Source organism: Lissotriton helveticus, chromosome 5_1 (genome assembly GCF_964261635.1).
Source record: "Lissotriton helveticus chromosome 5_1, aLisHel1.1, whole genome shotgun sequence".
Classification (NCBI taxonomy): domain Eukaryota; kingdom Metazoa; phylum Chordata; class Amphibia; order Caudata; family Salamandridae; genus Lissotriton; species Lissotriton helveticus.
In genome coordinates, this window is record NC_136065.1 from 1,290,452,535 (window position 1) to 1,290,464,639 (window position 12,105).

Genomic DNA, 12,105 nt, shown 5'->3' on the forward strand with positions numbered 1-12,105 from the left:
TTTCCCTGGTCACCCGCCCGCTAGCGCTGGGACGCCCCGATGTTGGGGTAGCTATGCGCTATATAAGTACAGCTAGCATAACATAACTTGCCCATGTATATTTATTTTTACACAATATTGGTAGTCGATATTCTGGATTCACTATTTTGGCTGGGTGATATTCAAAACTTGATAATGTGGTAGGGCACCAAATCAACTCTGATGAATTAACACATGCACAAATATATGCAATATACGCAAACAAGATGTTCTTTATTAAAAATATCCAAATAAGTTAGCAAAAATAAAAAAAATGCAAATCCACACAACGTAGTAGAAAAGGCTTACAATATACATCTAGCTCTGAACAAATCATGTTGCAAAATTAAGTTGGTCAAACAGCAATACAAAAATATCATTGGCCCCAAAGGAAAAAAACAAACATTTTATTTAGCTAAACACACACTTATTTTCATGAAAATACTGTAAAAATATACGTCTTGTTCAAAAAGATGGAATTATTCCTTTGAAATGTAAATTGTGTTTTCATGCTATGGTGCCCTTAAATACCATCGTATTCCAAAAAGCAATTGCAATGAGTAGAATATTTTTCCGATATAAATAATTATCACTTGTCTTAATTTAAATATTATTTTTATACCTTAAATTCAATATTCATTTCCTTTGAGAAATTGATTTTAATGGTCAATATTACTATATTTAAATATTAATTAATTTAAATATTTCAATAAAATAATCTCGGTGTCTTTGGCAAATGTCTTTTGTTGTTTGTTTAAAGAAGGTGAACAGCTTCATCCTGTGTCATTTGAGCTATTACTTGTCTAGGTTTCCCCAGAGGCATTGCTCGGGTAAGTACCATGCTTGGGTGTCCATCAAATTTGGTTCTTGGTGAATTCCTTGCAAAATCCTCTTGACAGAGCCCTGCAGAGCACCAGTTCTTGTAAGATCAGTTCTAGATGTGCTGCTCTGGAAAAATGACAGAGACATCTTCGACTGTGATGCTTTCCACGATTGACGAGAGCGAATGAAGGTTGTGTTGATCAGGAGAATCATCACTGAGCAAGTGGTCTGAAAAGATAAAGGATGTGTTAAGGTTTTCAATGCTGAGATTTGTTTTCACCAACTTAAAAATGACTTTGGCTTCTGCAAGTACTTAGATCCTCATCAGGAATACATTCTTGCGGTGAATAATAACACTAACACAAAACATTGTTTTACAGAGGGGCATGGTCATATTCGGGGGCCCAAAGGGAGTGGGATGGTTTTTGGCCAGGAATCCAACCTGAAGCTACCAATAAAGAGGCATCTTTTGTTCTAGGGGGAGGAGATTTCTCATGGTTACAACTTAATGGGGAATATCAAGCATCAATTGAAGTTTCTGTGACAATTCCCACGTTTTACTCATGCAGATTTTGGCTTGGATATTTAGCCAGCTTTGAAGTGTTCAGATGAAAAACTAGTCATCTGCAATGTTCTTGCATTCCTCGGAAACATGATGAGTTAGGACATCACAGCGACTAGCACTATTGGTATTAATGGGGCCCTCTTGTGAGGCCGCTGGTGTTCCTCTACTGATCAAGACTGAACCCATGCATACGTTGTCCTCTACCTAAGCACCGCTCGATCTGGCCACCCCCACTCTGCCTAATGTGTTCATCATCTTTACACAAACAAGAACATACTACTACCGTTCTGCATATTTCTGTTATTCTCAAGAGTGTTTTGCATGTTATACAATCCAGCTAGTTCAAATCAATACCCAGGGCCATCCAAGAATGATGTTTTTGAAAGACATTGTATGCTGTCATCTGAAATACACACAACCGTAGTCTCTTTGTATGCACTCCTTCAGTTGGTCATCAGTAAATGCATCACTCTCACACCCTGTGTCTCTCTCTATCTGTCCCTCTCACTCATTCCTCCCTGCCTCTCTCTCTCTCTTTGATTTTATCCTCGCTTCCTGGCCTTGTGATGTATTTACCTGTTCACTGAAAGCTCACTTCTGACGTGATGATGCTCCTCTTCAATGCCTTTGACATGGTTCACTCTTGGCACTCTCCTGCCCACCTCTAGGAGCCTACTTGTGGGACATTCCAGTGATGGACCATTGCACCTGACCTTGGGTACATACATATAATGAGGTCAAGTCTCTTAGTATCCCTTTCATTTTGTATCTATATCGAACTTTGTGACAGCCAGACTGCCATTTCTCCTGACAATTACATTTACTAGAAGTCCTGATATTGTGCCATTGCCCATGAAAGATATCCAGCTTCCTGGAAAATCCTGAGGACTCAACTTGCTTTAAAGAGCCATACCTGGTTTTGTGGCAGCCTGTATGCCTTTATTGCCAAAGTCTCAGATTTCTAGAATTCCCCGGTCACTGCTTCGTTTCCACCCTTGCTGGTCAAGGATGAGTGGAGGAATCAGCACACCTGATCTCAAGTAAGGCTTGTGATCATTAGTAACTTCCTTTAAATCCTCTGTTTTCTCCAATCCAGCATTGATCATTGATTCACTGATTATTGATTCTTGAATATTTGCTTCACGGACCTGCACTATTTAGTGGTGTAGACTTGTTTCACGAAGCTGCCGTGTTAGCAGTATAGCATTATTTATGGTACCTGCTCTGTGTTTCAGTGCAGGCTTGCTTTCAGAACTTGCACTATTATTTTGTAGTGTGTCCTTGTTTCCAGAGATAGCACAGTTCTGCTGTTTTTCCCTGGTTCTTGAGCTCACACTATTCCGTGCTTCCCGAATCCTTGAACTTTCTCTTCCACTGTTGGGAAAGACTGCAATACAAAATCAGCCCTAACAAAAATGCTCAAATCAGTCCTACACTCCACAAAGCCCTAACTAGAATAGGGCCATAGTTGGGAAGAGGCATCCATTGTACCCTGAAACCAACCCCTGATCCTGGAGCATACTGGGAAAATTGCAGAGTGACAGATTGCCCAGTCTGGCCCTGTTCTTCTATAGTTTCCCGTTTTACTGTCCTTGCCTTCCTTCCTCTGCTTACTTACTTCCCAGTGTTTGCCTTTCTATTCCTACTGCTGTAATTCACATTTCCCTGGTGGGTTATGCTTGTTTCCTTTGTGTCAAGTGTTGCTTTTGTTTCCTTTCTGCCTGGCCAAGCACTATACTACTCTAGCTTGTTGTCAATTACGGCCATGCATTTAGTTTTACACCTTTGCACTCCCTGCCTTGTGTGTTCATGTGTGACTGCCAATGTTAATGGGTACAGCTGACAACCTAGGTGGTGTTTCTTGTCCACTATGAGTATTGTATTTAAGGGCCAGGCCCAACAGAAGTCACCTTAAAATTGAAGAGTTCTATAAAGTTCAGTGAATTAATGGAGGAAAGCCAAAGGGGATATGTGTGTATTAACTAATCACTACACTTCAGTGAAGTCAACCAGTTACACATGTCCACAGACTTCTAAATATAAAATGTAATGGAAGGTTTCAAGTTATCATACGTTTTAAAATAAAGATATCCAATAGATGCTAAGTTGAACAGTTCTTTTGACCTGAATAGAATATTTATATTTTGTTTCGTTTTCTAATGTTTTTAAATAATGTTTTTTTCTCTTGTTAAGGATCTTATATACAGAGGGGCAGATTTACAAGAAGGTGCCGCAGTGTGGCACTGCAAGCCCTTTGGCTGTGCCATGCTGCAGCACTTTCAGAGCACAGCAATGCGGCATATTTACGATTATATGTCGCATTCCTGTTCTCTCCCTGTGCTGGCGCACAAACAGCTGCCATGCGCCGGCCAAGCACCCTTGCACCATGGTGGAAGGATGCCTGCGTCATGGGAGATTGTTTTTGTGCAGGAAGGGGCACCTTCCTGCACAAAAACAATCACTACAGGCATTTTCCTCTTTTAATGCGTGCTGTAGAATGCAGTACGCATTGAAAGAGGAAACAAACGTGGAGAAATGAAAACATTTCTCCTCGTTACGTAGCATACTGAAGCATTTCCAGATTTATGAATCCTCGTAAATCTGGAAATGTGTCTGGGTCCATGGATGTTGCATGGGAACACCCACAGCAACACTCATGGAACGCCCCTTTCACGCAAAGTCCTGCTTGTGAAAGGGCTGTATATACAAGGACAGGAAAAGCCATGCAGGGTGGCGTTTCCTGTCCTTGTAAATATGATACAGAGAAATGCGCTGCCAGTGCGTCACAAAAAGTGACGTACTGGCAATACAAGGGGCTTGTAAATCTGCCCCAGATTATCTAAGCTTTTCAGTTGTGGCCTCTGTAGCCAGTTCATTAAACAAAATCACTTTATTTCCTGGTTGTAGGATTGTACCAGCTACCACACGTATTCTTTCATAAATGTTCTCCCAACATTGCTCTATGATTATATAAGATAAGAACGATAAGAAAAAATTGAGGGGCATAATTACTTGGAGTTAACGCCACCAGAACGTTACTTTTTCCGACATTCTGGTGGCGTTAACTCCATTGCCTCATTTGCTGTCTTGCAAAAAAATGCACCATTAATGCAGCACTTAGCATGAAAGGGGCATGCAATGGGTGTTGGAGTAGGCGTTCCGCCGTATCACCCATTGCTTTTTTACACTGCCCCATATTTACAAGGTATGGGGCAGCGCCAAAAATACTGCCAGGAAATACCGGGGGCCTCATTTATGAGGCCGTGCGTGAGTTTTGCGCTTCCGATGCGTCACTTTTTGTGACGCATCGGCGGCGTAAAACATGTCTCCTGATGCGCACTATTTACAAAGTGACGCATCTAAGCAGATGCGTCACTTTGTAAACCCCTGCGCTGCATTATACCTGCGTCAGGTATAATGTATGCACAAGGGGCGTTCACCCGCAAAAAGCCTCGTAATAGTGACGCAGTGAAATCTATGAGATTTCACTGCGTCACTTTTAGGATGCTTTTGCGTCAAAATCTTGCGCCTGCCTCAAAGCAGGCGTAAGACTGACGCAAGCCCTTTCACATGGGGCTTTCCCCATGTGAAAGGAAGCATTGCTGGAGTTGCGTCACTTTTGTGACACACTCCAGCAATGCGCCACTTTTGCGCCTACAGATACGTCAGAAATACTGACGTATCTGTAACTCCTTGCGACATGATGCGTCATATTATAAATATGACGCATCAATCACGTTGCAGGGAGAGCGCAGTGAAAAGTGACGCATCGCTGTTTTCACGCAGCGATGCGTCACCTTTCATAAATGAGGCCCCTGGTTTAAAGCAGGTGATACGACGAGAAATGTTTTATTTCTCCTTGTATTTTGCTCTTTCCCTATGTGCTGCCTTCTGCAGCACACATGGATAGAGTAAATTACCTGTAAAGATTGTTTATGTGCAGTAATGTGAATATTATACCTCTGTGTGTGTGTGGGGGTGGGTAATATTTTCAAAGAACCAAATCGTTTTTCATCCTATTAAAAGTGTATGACTAAGCCTTTAGCTCAAAATATCAGAGTTGTTTTCTGAACTACATTTCACCCCAACTGAGCGCTCACACATACCCACGCACGCTCTGTACACCCTACAACCACTCAGCAGAGGTAAGTGTCTGGAAGGGAAGGAGACCCTAACATTGAAATCAACACAAAGCTAAGAATAACCGGACACTCAAGGTGTTCTACTCACCCCCTGCATTGCTGCTGAAATCTCCTTGGTCGCTCCACTCTGGACTACAGGAGGAACTGCCGGACCCGCAGTCGCTCGGCACCTGTAATCGAACATTGTGATTGTCAGTGCTGATTGAAAACATATTTTTAACCAGACAGAATTTATCCACACGTTCTGAACTATAGGAAAATAATGGTGTAAAGGAAATGTCCTTAGTATAAAGAAGCTTCAATGCATCTAGGATCTTAAGATGTGTTTATCAAAAATATTTACATGCTGAACCACGAAAAAAAAAACAATTGCTACAGATCCACTATGTTGTAGTAGCATAGAAATCCTTATGTCACGATAGTGCCTGTGGGGACCTGTAGCTGCTAGGGGGATGCAAAGCTACTGCACGTGCGCCGCTATGCGTTACAGAGCACACATGAACACACACAGTATCGGTCTGGACAGGAAGTGCCGTGCCACTCCCACCCGTTTATTTATCCCTTTCTGGCCACGCCTGGCCAGAAAGTGTTACATAGTGTAATAGTGCTTCCGGGGCTCAAGGGAGACCCTCGGAGCACTAGAGCGCTACATCCCTTCCCAACTTGGATTTTGAAAATTATAAACAAATGTTCAGCACACAAAACCAGCTAGTTTCTGACTTGGCTTAGGGTTCGGCCTGAGGTCATACCTCCACTTGCCTCTGGTAGGTGTCTGTCCTTGTACCAGTCCTGGTGATGTGGGAACTGTTTCGTCCTGCTCCGCTGTGTTCGCGAGCGTGCTTGCTTCACTGGATCCTCCAGTCACTCTCTCTGTCTCCTCTGCCGTGGGCTCCTCTTGAACGGGTAGATGCTGTCGAGTCGGTGGTATTTGTTTGAACCAGGAGACGTTTCTAGTTACCTCTTCTCCATTTCGGCTGGCTGTTATGGCCGTGCCCCTTGTCTCTTTGACGACCCACGGTTCAGATTCGAATGCTGTGTTGAACTTTCCTCCTGGTCTTCTGGTCCTGATCAGTACAGTTTCCCCTGGACGTAGATTCCTTGACTGAGCTCTTCTTTCATGGCTTACTCTTTCGTTTGTTTTCTTTCGCCTTTCTTGAGTGTGACTTGGAGAATATGGCGCCGGCTCCCAGTTATCCGCCATTGGGAGTAAGTCTCTTCTTGGCCCAGCTAGCATTAGCGCCCACGGTGACCGCTGTGTAGTGCTGTGGGGTGTGCTCCTGTACTCCCTTAGAAAGGCTTGTAGTGCATCTTCGGGGTCTCTTCCTTCCGAGGTGGCAATTCGTAAAGTCTTGTTAATTGTCCTCATGAATCGTTCTACCTCGCCATTTGCTTGAGGCCACTGAGGTGTGATTCTATGATGTCGGACGCCCAAACTTTGTAAAAATTCTTTGAATTCGCTTCCCTGGAATGGGGGCCCATTGTCGGTTTTGATGACAAGAGGGACTCCGAACATGGCGAATGATTTGCTTAGGATGGGGCGAATGTTTGCAAAGCTAGTGGAGGTAGCCAGGTCTACAATTGGGTATTTGGTGTAATTGTCAATTAGCACTACCGTGATTCTCCCGTCCGGGAAGCTCCCAAAGTCCATGCTGAGCCATGACCATGGCGATGGAGCATGTTCCTCCGTGATCACAGGTGCTGGAGCTTCAGGAGCGCTGGTTATATGGCACGCTCGGCATTGTCGTACAACTGTGTCAACACTTTCTTCTAAGTTGGGGAACCAAACCTTTTCCCGCATCCGTGCTTTCATCCGGCGGGTTCCCTGATGTCCTTCGTGAGCTAGCGTTGTCGCTCTTTCTTGTAATGTCTTAGGGATGACCACTCTGTGGCCTCTGAGAATCAGATCATTGCTAGCCCGGCTCAGGTCATATCGCACTCTCCAGAATTGCGTCAAACGAGCTCTGTCGTCTTCGTTCCATCCGCTGACATTCCTCAGGAAGTTCTCCCATGAGCCTGACTGCAGGGCGTCTTTCACTCGTTGAATAACGGCATCGTGTTCATACTGAGATATGATAGTTTCCGCCGTGAGGGCTCGGGGGCACGATGCAGCCGACAACATGTTTACGAATGCTTCAGTTTGGTTCTCTTGCTCCGTTGGTCGACATTCTTCCGGGTCAGGGTGACGAGAGAGAAAATCTGCAGGGTTTTTCGCCCCTGGGCGGTATGTGAGGTCCATTTGGTATTGTTGCACTTGTATCGCCCATCGCTCTATCCTAGGTGGCGGGTGAGGGGCTGTGCCTCTGAATAAGGGTATGAGCGGTTGGTGGTCTGTCACCATTCTGAAGGGATGTCCAGAGATGTATAGATGAAAGTGTGCACAGGCCCATTTCACTGCCAGGGCCTCTCTCTCGATTTGCGAGTACCTAGATTCTGTCGCTGTCAGTGCTTTGCTTGCAAATGCTAGGGGCGACCATACTCCCGGCTCAGTTTCTTGTGAGATCAGGGCTCCCAGGCCGACTGGACTGGCATCCACTACTATTTCTGTAGGTTTGGCCGTGTTGAAGTATGCCATTGTGGTGCTATCTAACAAGGCTGTTTTGATTTGTTGAAAGGCTTTGTCTTCGGTCACTGTCCATCTCCATGAGCTTTCCTTTTTTGTTAGGTTTCTTAGTGGTTCAGCAATCGTGGCCAGACTGGGGATGAATCTTGCACAATATTGTGCCATTCCTAAGAAACTTCGCACTTCTGACGCTGTGGTAGGTGCAGGGGCGTTTTTGATAGCGAGCGATTTACGGGGGTCTACGGCGACTCCTTCAGACCCAAACACATAGCCAAAAAACTCGATGGATTTCTTGAAGAATTGACATTTGTCTTTGTGAAGTGTCACGCCATGTTGTGCCAGCCGCTGCAGCGTCGCTTTTAGTCTATTGTGGTGTTCTTCACTTGTTTTGGCATGGATTAAAATGTCGTCGCTGACATTCAGCACTCCTTGGAGCCCAGAAAGGATCTCTTTGATGGTGTTCTGAAAGATCTCGGCCGCGGACGAGATCCCGAAGTTCAGTCTTTTGTACCTTCTCAGTCCAAGGTGTGTCGAGAAAGTTGTTATGTAGCGGCTCTCTTCTGCTAGCCTCAGTTGGTGATAGCCTGCATTGAGGTCCAATTTAGAGAACCATTGGGCCCCATTCAAGTCGGTCAGGATGTCATCCACTGTAGGTGTGAGATGTCGTTCTCGCCGGATGGCTTTGTTAGGGATCCTCATATCAATACATATTCTGATCTTTCCAGGTTGTCGCGGTTTCTCGGCTATCACCATGGGGGACACCCATGGCGTCGGTCCAGATACTTTTTCAATCACTCCTTGTGTCTCTAATTGGTTCAGTTCTTGTTCTACCGCGGCGCGTAGGTGAAATGGGATTCTTCTATGTCGTAGCGCTACCGGTTGTATGGCAGGGTCTATGTGTAACTTGATGGGAGGGTGCTTGATAGTTCCAAGGCCTGTGAATAACTTGGGGAACATTTGTAGAATGTCGTCTGTTTGCAGCGCTTTTACTGCGTTCGCGAAGGCAATAAGGCATAGGTCCTCTGCTGTGTTACTCCCTACTAGTAGGTCTGCTTCCTTGTCTATCACATGAAATGTAGTCAGTACCTCTTGGTCTTCCGCTCTGACCTGCACTACCATTTTCCCTCGCAGTGGGAGTGGTTCGTGACTGCCGTAGGTGAAGATTCTGGCTTTGGATGGAACTAGCTTGGGCTTTGGGTTTAGTGCTTTGTAATGTTGAATACCCATCACATTCACTGTGGCCCCAGTGTCGATGACTCCGATTACCGGTGACCCATGAATTTGTATCTGGCATTTTGGCTGTGGTCGCCGTCGTTTCTTCAGTTCGCTGACAAATGATACGAAATAACATTCATCTTCGTCTTCCGTGGAGGATTCATCATATTGCGGCTGTGGTTGTCTCTGTGACCTGGTTGATCGTGATGGCGTTGCTTCGCCTAGTGAAAGCTGCTTGATTGCTCCAGTGGCCGTCTTCCTCCCCGAAACGTTTCATCCGCGAAAACCCCCTCTGCATACGCTTGCGAAGTGGTTGGGGACTCCGCATTTTGAACATGTCTTTCCACGCGCTGGGCAGCCATCTTGGTTATGCTCATCTCTGCCACAGTATCCACATGGCGTTCGGCGTTGTGTCCTGGTTGGCCAGCGTCCTCTGCTTCCTCGGCTAAAAGTGCGCACTGCATCCACTCGTTCTGTCTTCACTACCGTTCCTGTGTCTAGTTGTGGATTGAGGGCCGCCTCCATTGCAGTGGCGCGGGCGTCGGACAGTTCGTGTGACCTCGCAAGGATTAGTATTTCGTCGAGGGATATTCGCGGTTGTCTCAGGATCAACGTCCTCAGATGCTTGTTGCGACAGCCTTGGATGAGTTGTGCTGTTACTTCTTTCTTTTCGTCGTCCTCTGTGCACGTGCTTATGAGGTCTCTCAGTCGTGCGTGGAACGCGTCCATTGTCTCTCCCTCCCGTTGTTTGGACTGTCGGAACTTGAATCTCTCGTAGTGAGGATTTAGCTGGGGATCAAAGTGGGCATTTAGGGCGGTGACTGCAGCATCGTAATCTGTGGCGGCCCCGGTGTTGGGGAGATGCTTGAATAGCTTATAGAGTTCTGTGCCACCAAAGTGTAGTAGGAGTGATCTCTTTACTTCATTGTCTTTCTCCCTGGTGGCGATAAAATAATTGTTGAGCTGCCCTAGCCATACTGCCCATCGTGGCGCTGCTGTCCCCGGGTCAATTAACTCGCTGAATGGTGGTAAGGCTTGTATTTGTGAGTGTGCAGATGGAGTTGGAATCTGAGCTGCAGGAACTGCCGCCGTCGGTGGCGCTCCTCCTGTTGCTCCTCCTTGGTTTTGGGACATTCTGGGTAGTTAATGCGTGCTTTTCTACCTTTATTAGCTCTCCACCTCAGCCTCGCTTGCTTCTGGCTGATTTGTCTACACACTTTTTTTTTTCTCTTGGCTTGGCTCGTGCTTGTTTTTTTTTTTTTGTCTCTGGGCTTGGCTCGTGCTTGTTTTATTTATTTCTTTTATCTCTCTCCTGTCTTGCGTGCGTGTTCCCTCTCGCGCGCGGAGCCTTCTTTGCTTTCGGCGTCCTTGTGGGCCTACTCCGGCCTCATGTTGCTGGGCTTGTGCGCAGCCTTTCCCCTTCGCGTGCTCACGCGACTTCAGAGGGCGTCGGCCTCTACCATCTGCGCATGCGCGGACCGCTCGGCCCGCTGGTTGTGTCCTGCCTCGGCACCGTGTGTTCTGCCGCTTGGGGGCCTTCTTTGCCGGTGCCTCATGCAGCCTCTTGCCTACGCTGCTTACCGGTATGTGGCTTTTCTTTTCTTTTCTGGTGCTTGGTCGATCTTGTTAGCCTTTGGTCCTGGGTCTGTGTGGGTGTTGCCGCTTCTGGAGCGCTGCGTCTCCGACCCCTTCGTCAGCTGTTTTGCGTGGCTTTAGGCAGATCCCACCTTCATCGCCAGTGTGGGGCCCTGTAGCTGCTAGGGGGATGCAAAGCTACTGCGCGTGCGCCGCTATGCGTTACAGAGCACACATGAACACACACAGTATCGGTCTGGACAGGAAGTACCGTGCCACTCCCGCCCGTTTATTTATCCCTTTCTGGCCACGCCTGGCCAGAAAGTGTTACATAGTGTAATAGTGCTTCCGGGGCTCAAGGGAGACCCTCGGAGCACTAGAGCGCTACAGTGCCCTGGAAATATGAACATTACTAATACTAAACAACATTGTCAAGTTAATACAATGTTAGGGAGTCACTGAGGACAAGAAAACGAGCTTATTGTTGGGCGTTTGCTTTCTTTATTTGGTAGAAGACCCAAGCTACTTCAGTTCAAACTACGAGCACTGCACGGAGGGCACGTGCCACGGACGCTCTGTCAGTTGGAAGGACATACGTCATCACGTACTTCCTAATCGCGTCAGTGAGATAAGCAAATGTATCGGAACGTGACGTCGTCCCGTGGACGGGGCTCCTTACACAACTTTTGGCGCTTGACGAATGTGGTATGCGCTCTAGTCTATGCGCGTATACGCGATGACGTGTCACGCCATAGACTAGAGCGGATAGGCGCGCATGCGCAGTGGAGCGAAAAGGAAAGGCGCGAACGCCAGGAACGGCAGTTGGCGACCGGAGCTCGATATAGTTAGACGCTCGGCGCCCTTAGCTCTTAAACCTATTGTATGATTTAATAAACCTGAGTTATACACTCTACCCTGTCTCAGCGTGTCCTGTGGGAGTATTACAAACATTACAGTGGCGACGAGGCTGAGATCCGGACACCACCCGGTGCAGTGGACGACGGCAAGCACCCCCACAGCCCACACTCACGAGTCAGCAAGGCAGGTCACCTGCAAGGAAGAGCAAAGGGCGTGGCAGCAGCGCTGCAGCACGGCACGGAACCAAACACCAACCTTACAAGCCAGGTTAGTGTGGCTCAAGACTCCAGGAGCCCCCAGGCAGCAACCTGGCAACCAAGGGAGACACCCCCAAGCTAGAGGAAGGGGGG

At 46.8% G+C, this 12,105-nt stretch overlaps 1 protein-coding gene across 1 annotated transcript in view; it reads right to left on the reverse strand.

The window, feature by feature from the left end:
- Nucleotides 1-226: 226 nt before the first annotated feature.
- The window catches only part of MYOG (myogenin), a 30,678-nt gene continuing 18,799 nt past the window's right edge, over nucleotides 227-12,105 (reverse strand). The window contains exons 2-3 of the mRNA XM_078641227.1: nucleotides 5,636-5,717; nucleotides 227-1,068 (exon numbers count right to left, since the gene is read on the reverse strand). Of these exons, the coding sequence (XP_078497353.1) occupies nucleotides 953-1,068; nucleotides 5,636-5,717 (198 nt within the window). The 3' untranslated portion in view covers nucleotides 227-952. The remainder of the gene's footprint in view (nucleotides 1,069-5,635; nucleotides 5,718-12,105) is intronic.